The sequence below is a fragment of the Lytechinus variegatus genome, chromosome 18 (assembly GCF_018143015.1).
Source record: "Lytechinus variegatus isolate NC3 chromosome 18, Lvar_3.0, whole genome shotgun sequence".
NCBI classification, from domain to species: domain Eukaryota; kingdom Metazoa; phylum Echinodermata; class Echinoidea; order Temnopleuroida; family Toxopneustidae; genus Lytechinus; species Lytechinus variegatus.
Window position 1 is genome coordinate 7,722,489 of NC_054757.1, and position 27,749 is coordinate 7,750,237.

At 36.4% G+C, this 27,749-nt stretch overlaps 1 protein-coding gene across 1 annotated transcript; it reads left to right on the top strand.

Moving 5' to 3' along the window:
- Window positions 1-27,749, top strand: LOC121405598 (galanin receptor type 1-like). The gene is made up of 7 exons (XM_041596528.1): window positions 1-232; window positions 9,942-10,311; window positions 23,463-23,590; window positions 24,312-24,440; window positions 25,187-25,403; window positions 26,213-26,439; window positions 27,257-27,749. The coding sequence occupies exons 2-7, from the start codon at window positions 9,984-9,986 to the stop codon at window positions 27,452-27,454; spliced, it is 1,227 nt and encodes a 408-aa protein (XP_041452462.1). The 5' UTR covers window positions 1-232; window positions 9,942-9,983; the 3' UTR covers window positions 27,455-27,749.

Here is a 27,749-nt window from a genome sequence, read left to right on the forward strand (position 1 = left end):
AGTGAGTTTGGCCGTCTGTGCCGGAGATATTACATTTTATATAAGCCTGATAATCGCTTCACTGTGAGTTAATTTCGGAAGTTTGATGGCCTAGTAGTATCCCAACTTGCGATCATGATCAAAGTGATCTGATATTCAGCGAATATTTAATTCTGAACTGCCACTTTGTCTGAGATAAAATCTGGCATGCTTCTCAAGAAACTCATCATTTAGAATAGCTAATATTACTGGGGTAAGTTTTCAATTCATTCAATTATCTTTTTTTTTGCCAACGTTTGATATTAATATGCTGGCTTGTAGTTTGTGAAGTAGTGACCGAAATAATTATGCAATTTGATCTAAAACTTTGAGGTATAGTCAGATTTTGATGGATACGAAAACTATTGCTCGGTCCGTCTAAAAAAAATGTTATTTTTATGCCTGCCGGTTTAATGTAGTTATGTAGAAATAAATCATAGAAATGAGAATTAAACGGACAATTATCGGATTTAATCCCCTTTTCAACATATTTTTTTAATCCATGAAATATAGTTGTTGCTTATAGTGCACATTTCCTGTATAATTTGATTTTCTTCTTTTTTTTCAATTAACTATTTAATTCACTTTTTGGCCAGTTTCATTTGAATTGATCTGTTTACCTATTTTCGCGTTTTTTATCATTAATAAACTCACTTTCGAAACATTTGATATTTAAAAAAGCCTAATGTGTTTGATTGAAACTCGATTTGAATTTAAATCAAGTATTTTTCCTCTGATTTTAACGGATAATTACAGAACACCCCCCCCAAAAAAAAAGGTAAATAAGATAAATAGATAAAAAAATAAAATCACGAATTCTAAAATGTTCATTATCTGATTATTATTCGATCAATTTGTTTAAACTATTCATTTATTTTTATCTGTTGCTATATTGTTCTATGCACTGTTGCTTCTACCATACCAAACTGTAAAATGAATATCAATTCATAATATTTGGATATTAATGTATACAAATTTGAAATGATGTCGATTATATAGAAATTGAATCTTGTGAAGAATACAAAATACGGTAAGTTTCAAACCATTCTCAATTATAAAGCAAAAGAGGAATATGATTTTGTAGGACACGGGCAACAATGATACGCCAGGATTTACCAATAAAAATGAACTCCTAATTTCTTGATCGGTTAAAACATTGTCCAATCAAAAATTATGGAATTCTTGAAAGTACAATTTATCAGCATTCTATATATACCTGAATTATGTTTCTATAAATGTCACTGGGTGTCATCTTGTTCTGCCCTAAATCATATACAAAAAGCAAAGTGATTCATTTCTCCACTTTGAATGGGTCAATTTTAGGTGACTTGCTTAAATAATGCATTTTTTTTTTACTTTCCGTCAAATTAAAATCATGCCCTTTTAAAATAATTTCCCCAATGTGCACAAAGTAGGAGGCTCTTTTATAACAAGAAAAACTAGATATTGCGGGAATACGTCGTGAGACTTTTATGGTGTTGTTTTCTTATTCTTGTAATTTTCATTCTTTATTGTGTCAACTTTAGCATGCAAGAGAACCATGCAGATGCGACCGCACACTAATTTTACGATTGGTCTGCGACCCGATTTCAGAATAAAATGTAGAAGAAAGTGATGATAATATTGAGAATTGGAATATCTTACTGTGTAATGTTCTAAATCATCGTACGAATACCTATCAGTGTTCAAATCTGTGATTATGCTATCATCCTAGAATAAAAGCAAATTTCGTTTTTAGTCGTATTGACGTCATAGCATACGACTGGCTATTATTTGGAACTAATTTGGCCTTTACTTCAAAATAAAAGCTTGTAATCTTTCAAAATCGTTATATTAGTATTCTTTCAATTAATTTTGACCTCAAATAAAACGATATGTTCCACTCACATTTTCAGAAAATGAGTAAAATGCGATTTGTTTAAAAATCGGATCGCGAACAGTCGTAAGGTGTGCGGTGGCCTTAATATTACTCGTAGTTCTGTGATCCGTGTTTATAAAAAAAAACATCATCAATATTCCACCTGAATGATAATAGTATGTACATTTAGATAATATCAATGCACGAATAATCCAATCAATTTGTTCTCTTTGAGGCCACTATCAAACAGAGGCCTGGGGTCTTTCATGAAAGGACTTGTCGGACGTCTTGTCCGACAAGTCCAATTTTATCCGACAGTTACCATAGGAACAGCGCCTCTCAGCCAATCAAAATCATGGAAAGATGTCAGATCTGACAACTTGTCGGATGAAAATATTGATGAAACGCTCCCCTGGAAGGGTTTCCTGGGAGAAGTTTGAACATCAAAATGACAAGCCAAAAATAGAATGATTTTCACTGACTGATTTGTTACATTTGTGTTTTTAACTCTAATACACACATACCAATAAAACCGACTCCAAAACGATCAAAGCAATAATGCGTTGTTTTCGATGGGATATCATATCGCTCAGTTGGTGTGACAGCAAGGCTTTTTGGAAGCAGGGGTGCTGAGGGTTGTGAAAACGACCCCCAAGAGTTTTCTGGGGGTGGTGTGTATGTATATAACCATAGGCATTGCCCCCTGGAAATCAGGTTGGTATATGCTAAACTGTATAGCAAAAAAAGTGATCGAATCACCTACGTTTTCGTGCAAATTCCCTTTCGTTTGCTTGTCAAGTTTATTCTGACCAAATCACCTTCATTCCGGAGTGAAAACCATTCTATTTTTAGCTTGTCATTTTGTTGTTCAAAATCCTTCCAGAAAAAACCTTCCAGGCCCCTATGTGATAGTGGCATTAAAGAGAACAAATTGGATTAATAGTGTGCATTTTAGAACCGAGTTGGCCTTGTCGACACTGGTTGTCGATTTAGAACCACTTTATCTCCCACCCTTCTCAAACTAAAATGCTGCGAATTATGTTCATTATGCAGAATTAAATTCTGCCCCATTATATTCATGTTACAAATTAGCTGAAAAAGGTTATGTAGTATGCCGGAAATAGCGCTTTGTTAGTGTTTCCACTTGTTTTGATGAATGTAGTGTTGATCGAACGAAAGGTATTTTTCAAATGAATGACAGACGAAAATTAGTAATTTCATTACCGAAAGTAAAGCTCCGACAATACAAATGTCCTCAAGCAGAATATTGACTGGCTTTGTTACGTAATAATTATTTAATCACCTGAGCTTACGAGACTATTACATTATTGGGCCTATTTTGCTTTCCACCATTTCGCAATCACTTTGTACAATAATTCTCTCGCTAACCGCGCTCACTTTGTGACACCCATTCGTTTGAAATATTAATCTATATGTAAGGAGAATACGGGCCGAAAGTTAATCGCTCTCACGCGAATTTGAATGCTGATACGGATTTCATTATGGACTTTGATGATTGATGGAGATCCACCTCTACTTTCTTCTATTACAATAATGGTATAGCTTTTGAGCCCAAACATAACAAATTATTATGAAAAAATATATATAAAAAAAACATCGAATCCAATCGACTGCTAATCTGTCGTCCTCGGACCACGGTGTTTGTTTTTTTTTCATTTGTCCCCTCCCAATTCGCTAAAGATATCCTTTATTATAACATTCATATCGTAATTGTAATTGAGGAAATTAATATTCACTTCACTTAAGACGAAAGTTTAAGTAAATTTACAATAGAAAGTAGGTCCAGAAAATGATATAGGTGACAGCTGCCCCTGCATGCTCTCAGGCTCACCTCGCTGAAATCATCATCACTATCATCATCATCAGCAGCAGCAGCAGCAGCATTATCACCATCATCATCATCATCATCATCATTATCATCATCATCATTATTATTATTTGTCCCTGGGACCCTTTACACAAAGAGTTGCGTTTGAAATCGACAAAAAAATCAATCGTAATTCCATAATGCGTGCTTCTGATAGGTTGAAAATTAAGTTGTGTTCGATTGCATCTCCCTCTGGAAACGGGCACCTGTTGTGGTAATCATAGTGATTCATGAACTTTTTATTCTTCTTTAGTTTGAGTCGAACTCATGAAAACTAATGTCATTGTCCAAATCGAGGCACGCGACTTTCACGGAAAAAATAATCATTAATTGATTTGGTTCTGGTTATGAAGGTCTGATATAATTTGATCGACAGATATTAATCATTTCAACAGTTCCTATTAGTTACCGGTACGGGGTTATTAGTAAATGTAGTGTGTATGGGGTAATCTTGGATAGACGCACAATACCCTGGTACATGAAGACGGCCTGTCTATCTATCTATCTATTTATCTATCTATCTATCTATCTATCTAACTATCTATCTATCTATCTATCTATCTATCCTATCTAATCTATCTTTCTATCTATCTATCAATCAATCTATCAATCTATCTATCTATCAATTTATCTATCTATCTATCCTATCTATCTATCTATCTATCTATCTATCTATCTATCTATCTATCTATCTATCTATCTATCTATCTATCTGTCTGTCTGTCTGTCTGTCTGTCTGTCTGTCTGTCTATCTATCTATCTAATCTATCTATCTATCTATCTATATTTCTATCTATCTATCCTAACCTATCTATCTATCTGTCTATCTATCTATACTATATATCTATCCATTCATTCGTTTCTGTTCCTCTCTTCCTTCTCTTTTGTCCCTTTAATGTATTTTCATGAAAATTGAAGAGATTGAGACGCTCTTGTTCAGATAATGATTTTTTCTCATTTCGCCCACAACATACGCTAAAACATGTCTATTTCTATCAAATATTTATCAAAAACACCTCAATATAATGTATTACCTCCAGCACGCGCCAACACACGTGAAATAATCAACATTGATTATGCACGATATGACCTCGCAAAAACCAATTTCTATTACTAAGTCTTTTCATGAGTGGTACTTATTTAATTTAATTTTGAGCAAAGCCATATTTCCATTACTCTTTTGTCATTACTCCTTTTCTCATACTGGAATTATATAGTAGTCATAAATGCAATCTTCGATAAGATTTCATATACTAAATAACTTCCAAGGAAGAGCGCTCACGCGATCGAATGTGAGCGAACATTAATGAAAAAAAAAATACAAAACATATTCGTCTCGAGAATATTCAGGCAATAAAGATAATTTCATATCAAACCACAAAGTAATAAGAACGATTTTGGTTGAGTGGTTGGCAAAATAAATGAAACACAAATAATATAGAAATGTAGTAATTCGTGATCAGTATTAGCTAAATTTCCAGTTATGTATTACCGGTATAGCGAATTATAACTTTAATTTCCCCGTGAACGAAATGTTACCAAGATTTCTATTTTCACTAGTTTTCTCATATTTTACATTGGTTACATATCTATATTTCTATTTAACGACATATGAACTCAGCTGACCATCACAATTTCACAGGACCCCTTTTTGACTCCACTTCATTTGACGCCCGATCGATCATGATAAAATTATTGAGGGTCTAAGATTGCGCCGGACAGTTTCGCGAAATGTCAGAGTTACAGTGGATCTATTTGCAGATTTTGAAGTTTTAAAGGTGAAGGGCGCGCTGAAACATGGGTTAGTTGCCCCCCCCTTTTTTTGGGGGGGGGGCTCCTTTTATTTATTTTCCTAAATTTTCTCAAGAGATTCTTCATTATTTTTTCTACTCCTATTGACACATTTCTCAAATTGGGAAGGGTGCGAACATCAACTGACCGTTTTCTGTCTGAAGTCTATCCAGTTTAACTTCGGTCATGGTCTGATATATTATGTGCTAAGATTATGAAAAGAAAGAAATGTCACATTATCTTTATTTTTACTGTTAAAATATTTTCCACAGGCAGTTATGATTGAACGGACTGACAAGTTGAATCTGTGCTGTTAGAACTGTTTTAGAATTTGCGATCAATGTATCAAATTTAACCAAAAAAGCTTAAACCATGGTTTAGACTAAACCCGAGTTCATGATAGGTACATATTTCAAACGTTGGGCAACATACTGTCCACTGTGTTGGGAATGTGTGTTGGTTTAAAAATTTTAATATTCTTGGCAATTATTTTCCAATTGAGTAAATGTATTACCCAATTATTAGTTTTTTACCCAATTTGGACAGATTTTAACCAAGAGTCATGGTAGTAATTTGTGTGGATAATATGTGGCCCAGGGCTGGTTTAAAGTTGGGCATTTTTGCCCAACTATTTTTTAAGAGTATAGGGCTAACAGTCGTTGGTTTAGCAGTTATATTGTCTTAACTGCTCATCGCTGCGATACTCCCCAGGGAGTGGATATTGTGCGTACACCCGTAAAGTACTTTAGACGTCATTCCATTGGGACAAGCCTTTATACATAATTAGTAGAATATTTGCGTGAATGTACATCTGTCTGCCCAGGGAGAAACAGGAAGATTGTTTACCCCCCCCCCCATGCAGGTTAACTGGCAAATCATAACAGTAGTACATTTCAGATATTAGATCCGTTTTTTTAAACTCTGGATTGGTTTTACGCATATTATGACATAACAGCGTGGAAAAGGGAAATGTATTGTATTATTATTATATAGATCAAGGTTGTGTGGCTAAATTTTAGTGTGGAATTCTTGTTAGGGATAAGCAAAGGGAGCAAAATGTAGTTTCGATCATAATTTCCGTTTGTGGACGAATGTCTTTTTTTGGCATAAATCCCAAAGTAGGTCCAAGTTTGAATATAGCAACATCGATGTTTTTTCTACATCGGGGGCTACAGGTGGTATTCAAATTTAATATACAATAAAATGCAGCTGAATTTAAGATTCAGAATCGATGAGCAGCGCTTTTACTTTTGTCATCCGTCAATAAATCAAGAAATCATGATCATTAACATTACCGAACCGTCAATCTTTTTTTACCGCGCAAATCCTCTCTTTTTTCTCTCTCTCTGGTGACAGACAGGGGGCAATTCCCCTCCCCGTCCCTCGAATTGACCTTTGAATGATTCTTCTATATGGAATATACATAAAATTTGCCATATTTATATAATTTTCGGTAACAAAAAATCGTAAGTTGCTTGGTCAATTTGCTCCCTCTGTTATGTAATAACCTAATGTTACTGTGATGTTACTGTAATGTAATTTAAAAATGTTTCAAGTATTCTAACGATGGATCTAGCCCCCCCCCCTTCGAATAAATTCCTGCATACGGTCATGACACATGACACTTCTGGGGCTTTATAAAGGATTTGAAACTGTTGTAACTTTGCCATATTGGCAACTACCGTGGCAACCTTGATGCTTATAGGCTGCTGAGCCCTGTTACCATGGTAGTTGCCATTATGGCAAAGTTACAACAGTTGCAAGTCTTTTATGAAACGGGCCCCTTATCGTGGCTATTCCCCTGACGAACAACGTTTGTCTGATATATCGTTACTGTCAATCGTATCGCAATGAATGAGCGTAGTATCCGGGGCGGTCAGTTTGATCTTTTATATCGTACCACCTTCAACTTTCCGATATATCCGAAACCGCAATCGATAAGGTGTAAACAGTGGAAATGTCCACCTTCTCGTTACCGGTACATCGATCTTTTGTTGAATTCTTATTTTCTCTTTGCACTGTGTGATAAATGGAATACATGTACTCAAACTACTATTCTACTATACTATTTCGCGAAACATGATGAGATAATACTAATCAATAATAATAATATTGATGATAATAATAATGATAATAATAGTTAAATAAAAAAAAAATAATATTATTAATAATAATATGAAAATGAATATGAATATGAATAATAAGAAGAATAATAATTATAATAGTAATGATAATAATAATAACGAAAATAATAATAATAATGACAATAATGATAACAGTAACATCAATCATAATTAAAAAACCACATAGATTGTAATTTGAATTCTAAAGGTTTTTCAGTAAGTTGTTTTTCAACCCTTGTTTATATTTATAGATAATAGGGTCGATAACATAGTTTATTTGTCACGTTTTTTTAAAGTGAGGGGTAGGGTGTGCTAAACATGCACAAATTGTAATAAGTATATGGAAATTTGCACATTTTTGTACAGGTATATTGAAAAAAGATAGGACAGGAGCGCCAGCGGCTCCCCTCCCCTGGTTCCGCCTGCCCTGCTGCATGACGCTCATCGCACTCCACAAATATTATATTACCCCGTTTTGACATTTTCAAAGAATTAATTCATGCAGTGTCTATCCATCGCGCCTGGGTCGACTGTAACGTATCATAGATTTGACTTTTGAAATCATTATAAGTTATAAGAATGAAAGCTATGTAAAGTTTACTTTTCTGAATTCAACAAGGATAAGATCTTTATTACGTTTACCACTTTCATCCAGTGATAGAAGGTTCTAATTATAATTATGTATATTTCACACCAATGGCGTGATTATGCAACCGTTGGTAAAATCGACATTGCTTGTTTGAATGTTGTCATTAAAAAAAGTTTTTGTATTTTCTTGCACCTTTTCTCCTCCCCAGAAATACCAATTATAACAAAATAAGATATATTATGTTTACCACTTGCATCCAATGATAAAAGTTCAAAATTATTATAATTTTTCATACAATTTAGAGACTGCCGCCCACACTGATACCGAATTATAATTACTTAATTAATTAATTATTTGGACCTCGTCAAAATCAGGATTGTTTGTTTGAATGTATAGACATTTTCTTTAGTCTCGGTTTTTAGCACTTTTCTTCTCTCCAGAAAAGCTAAGTCAGTGAGAACTTATTCTTCAGAGAGAGAGAGTGGGGAGGGGAGGAGGAAGGATGATGGATATTCAATAATCATTTATGATTATATTATTCTTTTTTTAAAGGTATGAAAAAAACATGTATATCATGCCCTTCTAATTCACATAATTACACCAGTCTTAAAGATTCGAATTAAAGAGAAAATAAAATTAAGAAAACATTGACACAATTGATGGATTAAAATACGAAGGTGAAAGTAACAGAGTAGGAAAGGGAACAAAAAATAATGACTAGGGCATCAAAGTGATTCATTAAACACGTTCGTTTGTGTACAAGTTTGCGTGAACCACACGTAATAGATATTTACATTATCAATTATTACATCCGTTGCGTGCTTAATTGCAGCCAGTGATCAATTATTGTTTGATATCCGAACTCTTCCCTTATTTCGCCGTTATGTTTCGTACTACTAATTCCTCTATCATTATTTATCCCCCGTGACGAGGGACAAATAATCTGCAAGGTTCACGACTCAGGTAAATGCCAAAGTAGTAACTACTTAAAGCACAAGAAGTATTTAATGAACATTAAGAAGAATTAAACTTTTGGAACAAGTAGGCTTGTGTCGAAACAGAAAAATCAAAGAGTAAGAACAAAGAAAGTTTGAACAAATCGGACAAATAATGAGAAATTTATGAACATTTGAATATTGCAATCACTGATGTTATGAGATCCTCCCATTGGCAATGCGACAAGGATGTGTGACGTCACATGTGAACAACTTTCCCTTTGATGGACTATGAAATACCCTCAATATGTATCTTTTGTTTTTTCTTATGGTGATACAAACTCTTTATCCATGATTAATTCTTTACAAATCTGTATTACATGCCCTCCTATAGAAAGAATACATGATCAATTGATAGATGTGATAAAAGAGGCAATTAAAGTGAAATACATACTAAAGTAATGGGGAGAGTTGTTCACAAGTGACATCACACATCTTTGCTGCATTGCCAATTTGAGAATCTCCATAGCATTAATGATCGCAATATCCATATGCTCATATGTTTCTCATTATTTGTCCGATTTTTCTCAAATTTCATTGACCTGTTTCTTTGATTTTTCTGTTTTCACACAAGCTATTTTGTTTCAAAGGTTTAATTCGTTTTTAAATCAATGCAGAGTTGATTCTTATTCTTCTTTTATCACCCATCTCATCACTCACTATCTTGGTTTTACAACAGAAACTTTAGGGAATATTCAGAGGAAGACAACAGCCTATCAAAATGACGACTACATCAATAATGTATTCTGTCGCCATGGCAACGCTTAATGCTACTGCGGAACCATATTCCGAGCCGGAGCCCGAACCGGAATCCGAACCCGAGCCCGAACCGGAGACGATCATGGGTAGCATGGAGCCGGAGCCGTGGATAACCGGTATGTTGTCTGGCGAGCCGTTTGCTGAGATTTCATCGGAACCGGTGGCAGAACCGGAACCGACAATGAACTTTTGTGTGCAGGTCGTCCTCGCCCTCATCGCCGCAATCATCCTCGTGGTCGGGACGGTCGGTAACGCACTCGTCATCGCCGTCATTTCCAGAATGAGAGCAGGTAAGCGTGAATAAAAAAAATAATTATAAACTTTACCAATAGAGCACTGAATCGCAAAAAGATTTATTTATTTATTTATTTCATTTCCAGGCAAGAAAACATGACAGCAATAGAAACATTACAACAGAAATGTAAAATTGAGCACCAGCCAATGATTGGGGATCACCTAAAAGAATTGAAAATTCTGTCGAGAGGTTCTCCACATTGGCTGGTGTCTACATGGAATAACACAAAATAGCAATAAATTCAACATGTAATTACAATACTTCTATATAAATTAACAACTATCGTAATAGGAATGGAAAAAACAATGTTATCAAATTAATACTTAAGAAAAAATAAATAAATAAAATGCAGATTTAAAATGTTATTAGTGAACTTTAAAAAAATTACTTTGTATGATACAGAGAGTAATCCAATATTGTTTTCTTCGAAAAAAAAAATATCAAAAGCATAATACTAGTAGATTACAGTGTTGTAGTCAAGGCTCAAACCTCCAAGGCTAAGGCCAAGGCTTTAATACCCAAGGCCAAGGCTTCAATAACCAAGGCTGAGGCCAAGGCATGGAAACCCAAGGCCTGAAAACCTCAAGGCCAAGGCCAAGGCATTTCAATTGTACAATATATGGAAAAAAAGGACAACAATGCTTAGGCGGCATACATGACACACAGGACCAAATGTATAAAAGGTGTGAGTGAGCAAAAATTTTAACCCTTGTACATTTAAAACGAAAATAATTTTATGATAGATCATGTAGATTTAGACATCAAATTAAAATAAACATATAGTTACATTTGTACAATTCATTATTGTTCTAGGCGATTCACATTGCAATAATTATTATTACCAAGGTGATCTGATCATGGCATGCCCATTCTCAACATGTCTTTCTCCTCTACCTGGGACAGGGGAGGCAGAATGTATTTTTTTGGGGGGGAGGTCAAAGCCAAAAATGCACTTACAGTATAAGTCAAAATGAGAATTTTGGTGCAGTTCAGCAAAGCTTTTTTAAGTGATTTCTAATTGATAAGACAGATATTTTGATTTAGGCTTTAATTTCCCGCTATAGAAAGCATAGCGAGCAAGTGGTTTTGAAAAAAAATCAATTTTGAAGTTGTAAAACTCGATTTTGGGTCAATTTAATGGTGCCAATCACTGTTAAAAGGGCATCCTTGCGAGACGTTGTAATAAGAAATGAAATTTAAATATTTTGAGCTGTTTTTGTAATCATGAAAAAGGTGTGCATCTTACTAAACAAATTAACGCGAGCACAAAACACAAGCGGAAATTTTTAGTGACCAGAAAAGGAAGCTGTTCTGGACTGCATTTAGTGACTCATAAATAGGATACATAACTCACCAATCAAAAAAATGCAAGCGCAAAGCGCGAGCTCAAAAATTTGTAATATTCCGATCTAAAAACTAGACATTCTAAGCATTTTTTTGTGTAAATTGAATGCGAACCTTACTTAACAATAATTTATGCAAGCACAATCCAAAATTTGTTGATTTTGAAACCTAAAATTTTGCTCTGTATGCCATGCTTGGCCCCTCAAAATTTTTGGCTCATCATGCCATTGATGCCATAGCCCATTTGGAAATGACGAAATTGAAGTTTGTGTTCAAGTTTACCGAATCTTTTCAGAATATCATTAAGACTTAAAACATTTTTGTTGGTCAAAGAAAATAATAGAAGGAAAACCTAATGGAATAGAAATCAACCTTGTTATCATTCTTTAGAGTAAGCTATTTTTAGAGTATGAAAATTGTTGTCAAAATTGTAGTCAGATCTGTCAGAATTATTCCTGTCATAAAATCACTATAATCAGTGGCGTACCGTGGGTCACGGCATTGGGGGGCACCAGCAAAAACTTGGAATTGCCTAGTGAGCGCGCAAAGCGCTCCCAGTTGCCAGGTATTCTGAACTAATAGAGATATTTTTATAAGGACAGTGCCAATAAACGGACATGTATCTCACTAGTAAAATAATGCGAGCGCGAAGCGCGAGCTTAAAATTTTTTATATTCAAACCTAAAAAGGGACATTACAATCAATCTTTTGTAATCATGATACGTACCTGTCTCGTTAAATAATGCGAGCGCGAAGCGCGAACTGAAATTTTTGTAGATATTGACCCCAAACAGGAAGATTTTAAGGACTATATTTTAGGAATCTTTTATCTATTAAGATTATACACATCTCACCATAGTCATCTAATGGGAGTGCCAATAAGCGCTTGCTGATTTTGTTAGAATTACATCTAAACATGCACATAAAGCACTTGTAATCATGATTAACAATTAACATACCCATCTCACTAATCAAATCTTGCGAGCGTGAAGCGCGAGCTGAAAATTTAGGAAATTCAGACCTGAAGAGGGGCATTTTAAGGCTTGTTTGTAGGAATTCAAGGACTTACATAGTTCACTAACCAAATGATGCGAGCGCGAAGCGCGAGCTGAAAATTTTTGATATTCAGATCAGAAAACAGAAAAAGGAACATTTTAAGGACTCATTCTAGGAATTGATGGAGAGCAGACATCTTTCACCAATCCACTACTGCGAACGTAAGCACGGACAGGAAATGTTTTATATTAAGACCTTAAAATGGGACAATCACTTACAGTATTCATGAAAAAGAAGCATACTTTTGTACATGTAAAAGAATAACTCGAAGTGCGAGGAAATATATTTGGTAGTTTGGTGTATATTGACTTGAAAACGGGAGGTTTTAGTATAACAGGATTATATATCTCGGTAAACAGACAATGGGAGCACCAGGAACAATGAAGACATGCCCTGAGCAAATTATGTTTCATTTATATGAAAAAAATGTTTCTTATGTAATGTAACATAACATAATTATAACATTATAATGAACATTGTCTTTCCCACTACGTTTCTCTTCCTTTCTCCCTCTTTTCCTCCTTTTTTTAGTCAGCCGATGGGGGGGGGGCACGTGCCCCCATGCCCCCCTGTAGTTACGCCACTGACTATAATCCTAATCGTAATTATTATCATTATTATTGATATTGTCATTATCCTTATTAGTCATGATTACGTCATATTACCAATAAATAATATTAATTTTCATCACTTCTCTTTGTTACATAATTATGTGATGATAATTGCAATTGATGGCACTGCTAAGTACACATACTGCTTCTGCTGCTGCTGACTGGTAGTATTTAGTGTCATTAGATGTACAGAACAATTGAAACATTTATAATTACTTGTATAAAACAAATGAAAAGTACAAAATACAAAATGCCTTGAAAATGCCTTGAAATTTCAAGGCTCAAAATCCTCAAGGCCAAGGCCCTCTCAAGGCCAAGGCCTGAATGTTCAAGGCCAAGGCTTTGAAAAAATAGGCCTTAAGGCGCCTTAAGGCCAAGGCCGAGCATCAAGGCACTACAACACTGGTAGATTATTTTTTATATCAAGCTCTACTACATTATTTATGGCAATCTTTGTTAAAACTTCTAAATTCTCAAAAGAAGTGATATAAAATAAACAAAGTTGGCAGTATGAAATTCAATATTTTGGCCAAATAAGTTTCTTTCAAATTTAAAGTTTTATTAAAACACTGTGATCGGATTGCAGTTTGAAATTCACAAACATTTAAATGAAATCCTTACACACGCAATAAATAAGAAAAACTGTGCAATGTAACAAAACACGGTAGCAAAAAGAAACAAAAGGACACAAAGATAATCTCAGGTTTCTGAATAAATACGTACATGTATCTGCAGAAGAACATTTTGAAAATTGATCTTTTGACTCTTAAAACACTCATTGCAAAAACAAACAACCAAACCAATAATCTGAGCCCAGTATCACAATGGTAAGCAAAGAACCAGTAAATGATGAAATGGCCAATCAAATTCATCGTTGCATGCGCATTTTGATCAGTAGACTGGCTAAGAACCAATCAGAACTGTTCTTTCAAATTATCGATCAATCGCTAACCTTTATAAGACGGAGCCCAGGGCCCTGTCTTACAAAGAGTTACGATTGATCCAATCAATCGTAACTCTATGGAAATCCATCAGTGTCATAATTTTTTCTATAGGAAATGTGCACAATGTCCTTTGTAAATAACGAGAAGCGCAGTGAATTTTAAGAAAAGATTGAATGCATGAAAATACATCATAGTTAGAAAATATTTTGATCAAACATGCTTTATATAATGATGATAGAAGTTGAAGTCGCTGGTCGTCCATAGTCGTGAATGATCGGATCAAACGCAACTATGGAAAGCCAGCAAAATCAAAATGCATGTATGTTCTAGATATGAAAGTATATCCATAAATTAATTGATTTCTTGACAATTTGGTGTGTTCTCCTTTGTTTACAAAGGACATTTTGCCAATGTCCTGGAGAAAAAATTATTGTACTTATGGATTTCCATAGAGTTACGATTGATTGGATCAATCGTAACTCTTTGAAAGACAGGGGCCAGGTCTGTTAAATATGCAGAGAGAGGTGCAACCAAATAGAATTCCAAAATAATATTTCCTTCTCTGATTGATCAAAAATCACAACAGTGTTCTGAAATCAGAAGACACAAAGGGCTGAACGGATAGGGAAAAAGTCAATGAAAATAACGTTAATTTGTAAACAATTTTTTCGGCATTACTCCTATGTATTAAGATCGCATGCATGCTCGATCTTTAATGAAAATCATAATCATAAGTCAGAAAAAATTGGAATCAGTGGGATTCGAACCTCGATCCTCTTCTTTTTTTCTGACTTCTAATTTTCAACAAAGATCGAGCATGCGATCTTAATACATAGGAGTAATGCCTAAAATTTGTTTACAAATTATAATTTCCTCCTATTAAAGCCTCTTCATTTACTATCTATTGTCTACAGTGGAGTGCATTTGCATATTATGCATATTAATGAGTCAGAAAGAAGGGATCGAGGGTATTTGAATTCCAGTTCATCATGATTTAGCCGTGAACCAGAATAGCCTGGTGCTTAAGTCGCTTCCCGCGGAAAGGAGTAGATGGCAGGTTCGAATCCCACTGGTCCCAATTTTTTTCTGACTTATGATTTTCATTGAAGATCGAGCATGCGATCTTAATACATAGGAGTAATGCCGAAAATATGTTTACAAATTATGATTTCCTCCTAGTAAAGCCTCTTTATTTGAAAATAACGTTTTGCACCCTGATTAATAATTTTTTTCACCCTCGACATTTTTAAGGGGCGATTTGCCCCTTGCCACCCATTTATATATTTTTTAAAGACCTCAAAGTTGCGATTAAGTTTTGTCTCATTCGAATAAGATTAAATGTGATTGTCGACGTCTCATGAGCAAATAAGAGTAGATAAGAAATTAAACCGACACAATGATGAAACCTTAGATATTACATAAACTGATAACGTCAAACTCTGATGTCCACAAATCAAATTAATCATGTAGTTATTGTAGTTGTATCGTGCACGAATTTACAGAAAATGAAATTATGCCGAAGCTCATAGTTCACACCAACGGCGAATGCCGCGCTTTAGACCGGCGATCAATTCGGCGTCATTTTTTTTTACTTTTAAAAAAATCTCACGATCTCATCAGATATGTTATGCTCTGATAAGCTCTGATACGCTCTGATACGAAGTTCGTTCCCGCTTTGTGCGACAAATTATATCCCGAATCGCTACGGCTTCTCACGCTATGCCGATTGATCAGGATTTATTACGCTTTAAATCACGCTTTGATATGCTTTTTTACTCTTTGATAAGCTTTGATGCGCTTATCACGCTTTAAATGACGCTTTGATACGATTATCAAAATCTCTTGTGCATTGGTAGGGTCTGTCAAGCTCTGTTACGCAATGACAAAATTCGAGATTCTGATTGCATCCCGCCTCTGATCCAGAGTATATAAAGATGCAGCAGATCGATACACGAAATCATTACATCTTTGGCAGAAGAACAAGATATGGAAGTTCAATATGAACCAGACTATGAACCATCTTATGATGTAGACATGACCTTTGTTTCCGTGCTATATAACTACATCATAGCCCTCGGGGCAGAGGAGAGAGAAAGAACAGCAAAGACAAGAGGAGATTGAACTACCAGCAAGAGGGAGAATACCATTCATCAGGTGCTGCTGGACCAGGCTATGGCTCACTGAAGAAAGAAGACAGCAGCATGGCCAGTACAATATTCTCTTAGACACACAACCGCGGTTAGAGGACCCTGTTGCCTTCACAATTTTCACCAGAGTAATCCCTGAGGTGTTCGATGAGATCCCTGCGAGAGTTCCACCAGTCATCCGGAAGCAAGAGACTAACTACAGGCACCCTTTGTCCGCTGGCCTGGCAATCACCTTGAGACATCTGGCCACTGGGGACAACTATAGATCACTGGCATATGATTTCAGATGTGGTATCTCAACCATATCAGAGTTGATTCCAGGAGTGTACAGGGCCATTGTAGAGGCGTATAAAGATGAGGTCTCCAACATACCTACCACCCATTAAGCATGGAGCACCCTTGCCCAGCAGTTTGAACAGAGATGGAATATCCCCCATGCAATTGGTACCTTGGATGGAAAGCACACAGCCATTAAGAAGCCAGCAATCACAGACAGTCTCTACTACAACTATAAGGGCTTCTTCTCTATACCACTGCTGGCATTGGTAGATGCAGAGTACAGTTCATCTGGATTGAGCTGGGAGGTAGATGACACATGTCTGACTCTGAGCTTTTCGAATGCCTAGGAGATGGGGTCCATAGGGCTTCCCCCATCATGCCCCCTCCCTGGAGAAAATCATCTTGATATTCCTTACTTCATCCTAGGTGACGATGCTTTTGCCCGAAGAGCTACATGATGAAGCCATACAGCAGAAGAGGGATGACAGATAAACAGAGGATCTGCAAGTACAGGATCTTAAGGGGGAAAGAGTGGTGGAGAATGCCTTTGGCATCATGACCAACAGGTTCCGGTGCCTGTTGGGAATACTGGAACAGAAGGTAGATAACGTCACAGAGTTGGTGGAGACTGCTGTGGTGCTCCACAACCTGCTGAGGAAGAGGGTGGCGCTGGCAGCCAATGCGGTGGACCACGAAGATGAAGAGCACAGCTTCGCACTAGGGGCCAGGAGAGGTGGAAGTGGACCTCACTGGGAAGATGTTCCGCAACCACCTGCAAGGGGAAACCTCGCCAATGTGGATGCCAGACATCAGAGAGATAATCTCAGAGAATACTCTCCAGTGGGTGCTGTTGACTGGCAACAAAGAATGGCTGGCGTGGTACTTCCTGATTGAGTCAAGAAAGGAGTGGCTCAGATATCGTTAGAAGCAAATGATGAAGATAAAGACTTTTGTGTCTAGAAATAAGAACATACTCCCATATGCAAACTTCGTTTATTTTTAATACAAGTTTTCAAATAATTTTATATTGTGCGTACTTGTGAAGATGCAATTATTATTATTGATGTTATGTATTTCATCTGCTTGTAAAAATATAAATACAGACTTAATTGATTTCTTACCCATGAAAAATCAGCATTTTTTTTGTTAAATTATTACAAATTAATTTCTTACAAATTAAAAAATTAGTAAGAAAAATCAATTTAACATGTGAGATAAATAACCCTTATTGTAAAAGAGAAAATAAAACAAGGGAAATAAAATATAAAACATTATAGAATTAAAAAATGAAATATAATTAAAAAAAAAAACATTGTGGAAAACTTGGAGTTTTAAACAGAGTTTTTCTATTTATTTATTTTTTCTTCTATTGCCTTTTCTATTTTATTATGTTTTATACAGGGTGTCCCATTAAAAAATGCCCGATACACTTCTGGTCGTTTTTTTCTTTATTTTTTGTTTCATTGAAAAGACCAACTCTTCATTTAGTAACTGATCCAAAAATACCAAAATCACATTCAGTGGTTTTTGTGTTATAAGTACTTCTTGCAAAGGTCTGTAAGCGGTAAAAATCAGGCTGAACGAATCCTTAACTGTAGGGCCTATGGGCAAAGTATCAAAAGTGGGGTCACCGCTTTGAACCAAGCTCTCTTAAACTCTGTTAAGCTTTCCTACGACTTTGTTAAGCTTTGTGACGCTTTGATAAGCTTTAATACGCTCTCCCCGCTTTTCTCAATCCGTGACAGATCGCCTCAAATTTTTAAACAGTTTAAAAAAATTTGGCGCTCTTGCCGAATGTCCCGAATTGCTCAAAGCTTTCTCATGCTCTATTACGGTCTTTACGCTTTAATGAAGCTTTGTTACGCTTTGCCGCCGCTTTGCACGCCGCTTTAAAGCGCCATCAAAGCGGCGTTGGTGTGAACCTAGCAGCCTTTATCCGACGCATGACGAAGCCGCTAGGATTTCAATAGAGAAAAGACCATGAATTTATATATTAAAAAAATCGATGCAAGAGTAGGTCTAGCTAAGCATTTAGCATAAATGTTTAATGGAATAGAAATGTCACGCAATGCCTATTAAATGTTTGAATATCAGACGACAACGAACATTAGCTTATGCTGGTACGTCATTCTTGCGTCAGTCACACCCGCGCTATCGATTCCAGACCGATCAACGCTATTATACGCTATTGGTTATTATTAATGACATTACAATCGATCAATTTGGATCGATTTCGTTGGTTTGACTGTAACATTTTACAATAATCGTTACGGACCTTCGAACATTGTTTAAACTTGGCACTACTTTCTATCGAATACATCTCAATATCTGGGGCAAAGGCATAAATGTGATTTCAGTTTTGTACCACTGTCTTGAAAATGTGAGGATTTGGGCGGTTGTCATGGTAACAGCCATGAAGTCTGATCGATGGCATAATCATAATACCACCGAGATTTAATACTTCTGTCAGCTCGGCGTGTATCTTGAGATTCCCTACCTCTTGACACCTCAAAAACACTTCAAGCGAAGTTCTATTGTACTTTTGAAGGTCCCGAACCATTTTTCTGATTGATCAAAATATCCAAAAATAATCTAGATCAATTTTTTACATGTTGTGTATCATCCGCCGATACGTGAAATGCATTAATATAAATACCGCTTATTTTCACCAGCGCTCACACAAACGCATACATGCGTTCGCATTTTTATTTCATTCTTCCAATGCCATATTCATGTAATGCATGATTAAGGTACAAGTCATTATTTTGAGCGTAACAATAAACACTCAGATATTTCGTCGTACACATAATGTCACTTTGCATTATATCTTGATAAAAGTTGACGTGATATGTGCGCATGCGCAAAGCCCGGTGGTGCTGTTGGTCAGGGCAGTTTTCATGAAGAGATTTTTTTTTCATTTATTTTAACTGACTTATTTGATATGATCCAATCAGTTGCAAGGATTTCCAGTAGCTTATACATCTGGGGCCCGTTGCAGAAAGAGTTGCAATCAAACGCAACTCTAAAAATCATGCGCAACTTGATTCTCAACCAATCAACAGCGCGCATTTGGGACTTGTGATTGACTTTTTGGCTTGCGTTTAACCACAACTCTTTCTGCAACGGGCCCCTGTTTGTGACATATCACTGAGTATTTGCTTCTTTAAACAGGCCATGGATGGAAATCCCAGAGGGGACAGGGGGACGCACCCCCTACCAAAACTAGTAAGGGGACACAATATCAAATGTCCCCCTACTACTTTTTATCTTTTATGATGGAGAAAACTACATCACTTCATAATCGAAATAATACATGTGTTTTGGACTAAATAACCTTACATTTTGGGTGAAAACCTTTTTTTTTTGGGGGGGGGGGCTTGCCAAATTTTCCAAGCCCTTGTCCTCGCTACCTTTGGGGGCAGATTTCCGCCCATGAAACACGCCCCTGCGGTGAGTAAGGGGAATCGTGGTATGAGGGTATGAAAATCACTCTTTGTATTATTTTTTGTAATTAAGTCATATACATACATGTACAAACACCGCACACACATACACACTCATGTATGGTATTTTAAAAAAATGATTGGTGCTTCTAGCGCCAATCCCATCTGAAATGAAAAAAAAAATCACTGAAATCGTGAAACTTTTTTATCTAATTAAAACAACAAGTATATGAAATAAAAGACGGGACTAGGCTATGGTTAGGGTTACGTTGGAATTACTATTGTTAAGTTATTATTCCAATAATTTTCTGACTGTTTATATTACAGGCTAATTAAAGCAATCATCAGCCCTATACGCAAACGGGAAATCGATATCCTGCTTCAAATTCCGGTCAAAATAAGGTTGAGTCACTTCAAACAACTGACCCTTTACTCCCATTTCTCCCTAATCAATATTGATTATCTAATTCGATTAATCGGTATTCAGTCCATATTTAGGATGACTTTTAGAAATACCTGCCTACGTTTACTTTCAGGTTTTCTAAAGAGAGGGTCGAAAACTGAATCGATTTGAACTCTGCAACGAGAGCGGTTGTGTTTATTCTCAAACGATGCGGAATAAATTATTATTTAATTACTACCTGCTTACGAGCTGTTACCAATGCATTGCTGACCAGAATATAGTTCAAGTCAAATAGAGAGACGTCAAGAGGAAATACACCTCGTTTTTTGTTTCTTATATACTTTTCCGGTTATTCTTATTTGTAATTTTAGAGAACGGACAAAGTGCCCATCGGCACTGGTACCAGTGTGTATATTTTGATTATTTTTGCAATCGCTTGTATCCATTGGTTGCATAAAAAACCTAAATAAAATACAAAGGATATCAATAAATATAAAGGGTGTATAAAGGGTTCCTTGTGTAACCCCAAAATTGATTCTAACAGACTGTTTAGAACCCGTTTCACCTTCTTAGAAGGTTTCAAATACGGGACAAAAGGACATGAAGGAAAGATCGTGGGAGTAACGGTATAATTAAAAAAATGAAAATGCAATCTCATCAAGGAGATATCTGGGCCCTGTTGTACAAAGAGATACGATTGATCCGATCAATCGCGACTATGGACGGCCAGCAACGTCAACATCTATTACGCATGTTTGTTCACAATATTTTCTAGCTGTGATGTATATTCATGGATTCATTGTTTTCTTGAAAATTCACTTGCGCTTCTCTTTGCATAAAGGAAAATTTTTCGTAGAAAAAAATTATGACCCTAATGGATATCCAGAGTTACGATTGATCGGATCAATCGTAACTCTTTGTACAACAGGGCCCAGATCTCACACATATTCAACTCCTCTTTAACTGCCTCCCCTTCTCTCCAGTCTTTCTCCTCTCTCTCTCCTTCTCTCTCTCTCTCCCTCTCTCTCTCTGTATCCGTGTAATGACCATCAATTGAAGAAGTGCTTGAACTAAATCATCTCCAATTAGAAATCAAATCTGATCGCTTTATGATGACGAATCATTACAGGTAAACAAAAAGAAATAACAAATAGGACATAAGACTAATTACAGTACTTTCGATTGTATAATGTAATATAGAACGAACAGGTCATAAAATTTTATAAATAGTAAGTTCAATAGCGAAACCACTGTGCAATATGTATTAGATATAACAAGATGTTGAAAAGGAATATCACTTTTAATTGCAAAGTTGATCTACTTATAGAAAATAAAAAAGGATCCGGTACGCTGGACAATGGTCAACAATTAATTATCAGTTTATACTACAACAATGTAATTTGGAAATCTAAGAATAAAGTCTTATAGAATGAAATGTAGCATTGATTAATTAATTGTATCCTACCTTATTTCGAAAATCCTAAACATGCTAAAGACAGCTCGCTATGTCATTGTTTGTGAGCGAAATCATTGCAAAGTTTCCATTCAAAAAGTCACAATGCCATTTTATATTTAAAAATATGTATTTGCGGGGGAGATTTACGGATGCCCAACGACTCAACGAAGTTTGCCATCGAGCCAAACCCGCATCAGTTTTATATTTAAAAATATGTATTTGCGGGGTAGATTTACGGATGCCCAACGACTCAACGAAGTTTGCCATCGAGACTCTATACGATTACATCGTTGGAACGTTTTATTTGAATAAAATGATATTTTTTCATCCATAGAATGTTTGGTATATTTAATGTCACAGGAGGATTAAAGAAGATTATCAAAGATAAGCATAACACAACCAGTATACAAGGGATAATTATTTTATAGATATAATTATCATGATTATGAACGAAAGTGACAACATTTTGAATGAAAGTAATCAAACCAAATTTTCGCGGAATAACCTACGGAAAAATAGCAATATAATGGATTTTAAAAAGTAATTTGGCTGAATGTGCTACTTTGTTTCTGCTATAAATGCAAAACGGCTAATACAGGTAATTACAGCAGTTTCCGTATCAACATATTTTATATGTAGCCCTGGCCTTCTCTTTTTTTAGTGGGAATATGATTCAGCAATATGTCCAATATCACATGCACTTTTAATAGAGTGAAAATTAATGTACAAACCAGCTGATAATCCATTTTAGACGAAGAATATGTGTAGAGGTGTTTTGCATAGCTCAATAACTAACTAAACTTCGAGGACGAATGTGATGATGACAGCGAATGCAAATCAAGGGAGGCGCGATACCTCAGTCGGTAGAGCGAGGGTTTCGGATTTCGGTGACCCGGGTTCGATTCCCAAGTGCTCCTTGGTAAGGCATTTATCCTCATTACCAGGTACCTCGGAGAGGACCTTAAGCCGTTGGTCCCCTGGTTGCTTGCTCACATGCATTCGTGCTTTCTTAGCAGTCAGATAAAAAAAAATCGGTGTAACAGAACAAAAACACTCATAAAAATGTGCCAGTTGGACCCCCTTTTCCGTATTTGGAACCCTCGAGAAAAAGGGGTTCTCAACAAATTATATACGTGCTGAAGAACCTTAAATGGTTTGATAAAGAAGGTTCCGAAGTGGATGTTTAAGGTAATTTAGAACTTTTTATGGAACCTTTATAAGTTCCAAATACGGGACAAGTTACAGAACTCTATAAGAACCCTTTTTTTCTAAGAGTGAATGATATAACCATGCAGTGGTACATGTTATAATATATTTTTACACGTTGTCTTTAGAAAGTGTGGTCTCTTCAGTGCATGAAAACCGCTTTTCGAGAGAGCCACCGAAAAAAATGATATTGTTTCACCATTAAGAAATAATAATTTTCTTAATTATATGTTTCTCCCCGGGGTTTCTCCTTTCAGATCGAACGGTTACAGAATTATTCCTCCTCTCCCTTGCCATAGCTGATGTATTTGTTTGTGTGATATGTACTCCACTCATCATCGTCGGCATCACCGTTCAACAGGGACATACTGGTGTCTCATACATTGTAAGAAACATTCTCTTTTTTTCATGAAGAAACATTACGCTATTATCATGATGATGTCCTTGTACAGAGCGCATTCATATTGGATTATGATTTTTTATCAGCCATCGCAGCAACATGCTATTTGTAAAGAGAAATCAATTTGACTATAATATCTTTCTTGAGTTTACAGCTGGGGCTCGTTTCATAAATTTTGTTACAAAAACCATGGTCTACTACTGAAACCATTTGATCTGAATGACTGGTAATAAGCTCGTTGTAGAAATTGTGCATAAGTTTATTATAACAAGTCTTAACTAGATTTTAATTCGTCATGCGGACGAATCAGGTGGTCTGTCTTTATTCTCGCCGTCATTATCACTATTACGATGATTTAACATATGGGTGGAGAGTGGCAAATTGTGGATTGATGATACGTAAAATATGTACACTGTAAAAACTGCGGTGTTAAAACTGACACCAATTGGTGTTAATAGAGGGCCACAACCTGAGGTGTTAAAATTACACCCTATAGATTAAACATAAAACCAAAGCGTGTAAATGTAACAACCAAAGGTGTTGTAATAACACCTATAGGTGTAAAACTAACACTACCAATTTAACACCGGTGTAAAATAACTGGTGTGGTCCTCTATGTACACCCGTGCGGTTAACACCACAGTTTTTGCTGTGTACCCTTTCCAAATATGACGACATTGTTTGTCTTTTCTATGCTTTTCTGCAGGTGGAGCAGGTCATGTTCTATTTTTCATCCGTTGCTTCAATCCTGAGTCTATCTGCCATCGCTCTAGACAGACACGATGCTGTCATACACCCTATGTCTAGGAGACTAAACATCCAGCGCTCAAAACAGGTGAGAATGCCATTCCTAACGCCTCAGTCAGACCGGCTTAACCGACCACAGATGGATCCAAGATAATACGTCAGTTTGCATGATAAACCATGGATTGGTCTCATTGGTGTGAGTGGCACTTGCCCTGTGTTTATTTTAAGAAACACTGACATTTCACTGAAAATGGCGTCAGAGGGCAGTCGACTCCCTAAAGTTCCTCCCTATAAAAAGGAGGGTAGCGACAACCTGTGATTTATTTGAACTAGTAGCGTATTAAATGTGCCAAAATTTTGAGGGAGCTAGATATGGCTTATTATATCGGGCCCAAGAATAAAAAAAGCGAGCGAAACAAGGTAGCAAAACTTTCGACATTTTTATAACAAAATTTTGTTAAAAATTTGGACATAATTCACCTTCTCTCTTTCCGTGTATTTCCGTTTTCATTTTCTTTTTGGTTGAGAGGGTTTTCTTAGGGGGAGCGCGCCCCAAGCCCCAAGTATACACCGCTGATTTGAACCCAGATATATCGTCACCAGCTCATCTGGAATAGAAGAAACTTTACGCCATTTTGCCAGAGTGATACCCATCTTGCAAACTTTCAACTAAATGAACTATTTTTTTATTCTGAAAACGATATCAATTTTCAAATTATTATTTTTTTATTATATTGAGAATAGTCGAATCGATTCGGGTCAAAATCATTCGTAGACATTAGAAAGCCTTTACGTAGATTTCTGAATAGCCTTTCCTCTTGCACCTCCTTGCAGGTCCTCGTGGTCATCTGGTTGATATCGAGTGCAGCAGCCGTCACCATCTTCTTCATACCTCAGAAGTACGAGTTCGCCGTCCTGGCCGTCTTCTTCGTCGTCCCCCTCGTGTTCATGGTCGCCTGCTACTACCGGATCGTCCGGGTAGCCAGGCAGGCTGCGTCGAGGGTGAGGAAAGCCAGCGAGGCGGGAATTAGAAAGACCACCAAAAGTCCGCGTAGGTCCTTGCTCGAATTTCATTTGACTTTCTCTTCTATTTTCCTTCCGCTCTTTCTTTCCTTTCTCATTTCCATTTTTTATTTCTTCCCTATGCTCCTTCTGTCCCCACTTACTGTCTATTTTATTATTATCTCGTCTTTCTATATCTTACTATGACGTGTGACGATGGGATGGAAGTAATAAAACAAACTACACTTAGAAAATTTATCCTTAAAATAAAAGAAGTTCCTGCAGCAGTCTCGAGATCATCTGTAATCTTATTGAATTGCGTAATCTTACAGGAATTTGGTATTTGGTGTATGGAATCTTACAAATTTCCTTGAATAAAACACCCTTTTCCCCTTTTTTTAACAGACCTGTTATGTTAAATTGCAGAAAAATTCCTGTTTTATGAATTTACAGAATGATTCTGTTATTGCTTTCTGCAAAATCTTCTGTTTATTTTTTGTAAAATCACGGGTTTTTTAACAGTGTATGAAATATAACAATAATAATATAGAATTTGAAACAGAAGAAAATACGCCATTATTATTACAGTTTTCTTTTCGAAGAAGTTTAATGTCCAGTGTATATGTCTTGGGATGGCGAGGGTGGGGGGGGGGGTGGACCCCGTAATATTTTTCTTTATTACCTCAACCTTAATTTGAACAAAACAATAACTGAGGACACTACAATCGATGGATCACACTGTATAATAAGATTGAGTCGAATACATGCAGAAAGCAGACAGAGAAGAAGAAAAAACATTATTAGCTGCACCCATGCTGGAATCTGTAAATTATCTTTAATTTCACTCTCGTTCTCCAGCTCGCACGGACAAGACACTTCGTATGGTGATCGTCGTCCTAGTCATCTTCGTCATTTCTTGGTTACCCTCCCTCATCAGCCGCCTCCTCAAGTACACCACGCCGATGACAGCGGGTCAGAAGGCGACCATGGAAGTCACTGCGTGCCTCATCGCCTACGCTGGAAGCGCGCTCAATTTCGTCGTCTACGCCTTCATGAGTCGGAAATTCCAGCGCGGACTTATTACGGTATTGACTTGAAATGAAATTTTCTCGTATTTTTGAAATTATGATAAGGAGTTTCCAAGATTAGCTATGGAAACTGAAGATGAAGGGAATGTTTTTTTTTTAATAAAAACAATCGGCGAAATTGTTACAAATCTTTATCATTTTGTAGCTCTCCTCTTTTGAGACTCTCATCAAAAACGAATTGCCATTTTTATGCCTTCCTAATTTGATTGCCATTGATTTTTTGTTTCCCTAGCAGATGTTCATCAATAGATTTAAAATGCTTTAGCAAAATGTATAGGCCTCGGCCTATCTTAAAATCGTTAAATACCATGACCCATGAAAGACGCAATTGATAGTGATGCATAACTCTTTTATTGGGAATACTGGGAAAATTTATACCTTCCAAAACAAGTAGCCATAATTCTAATTAATGATACAAAATCGATGATTTCTCAGTGGCGTAACTAGGGGGGCATGGGGGGCTCGTGCCCCCCCCCCAATCGGCTGGCAAAAAAAAACGGGGAAAAGGAGAAAAAGAGGGAGAAAGGAAGAAAAATGTAATGGGATAGCACTGTCCTTGAAATGCCTCTATTATGTCAGTATACCTCGCAACGACCGCGCTTCGCGCGCTCACTGAGTGACTCTTTTTTTTCTGGTGCCCCCCATGCCGTGACCCTCGATACGCCACTGTGATCTCTGTAATCGGATTTGATACGATATCTTCAATTCAATTCTTTTATTTCATTTCCATTCAAAACATAATACAAAGTAATATAAAACAAAACAAATCTCTTGAAAATGATATCTTATTTTCTCCCTTCTCTTTTTTCCACAGCTCCTCGGCTGTCAGCGTTATTTCAATCGCAAAGTCGATCCAGACACCAAACCCAAGAGCGACATCGGCAAGACGTGCATCCACCTCGCCGTCGAGGTCCCAGTCGACGACGACAACCAGGAGAAGAAGACAGGGTACATGACATATCCTTCGATATCATCGAGGTCGAGAGACGTGAATGAAAAACACCTCTTATAAAACGATAAAGAAGATGGCATTTTGACTCTGTGAATCATTTACCCTACTGATTTCGAAGATCGTGTGATGTGAAATCGGTGGGGCCCTGCATTGCTCTGAAATACGTGACATAATTATATTCTGCAAGACGAATTCGTGAATTCGTTTAGCGCGTTCTATAAAGAATGCGTCACTTTTACATCAAAATAAGAGTTGCCTTTGACACATAAGTGACGTAATTGGTGGAAGATATTTTCGGACATGAACAAATGGACATCTCGATTTGATAGAATTGATGTATGGAGCAGTTGCAACG

Coding starts and splice junctions, on each gene's coding strand:
- LOC121405598 (XM_041596528.1), top strand. CDS start 9,984: ATGACGACTACATCAATAATGTATTCTGTCGCCATGGCAACGCTTAAT. Junction 23,591..24,311: donor ATACTGGTGTCTCATACATT/GTAAGAAACATT, acceptor GCTTTTCTGCAG/GTGGAGCAGGTCATGTTCTA. Junction 25,404..26,212: donor AAAGACCACCAAAAGTCCGC/GTAGGTCCTTGC, acceptor CTCGTTCTCCAG/CTCGCACGGACAAGACACTT.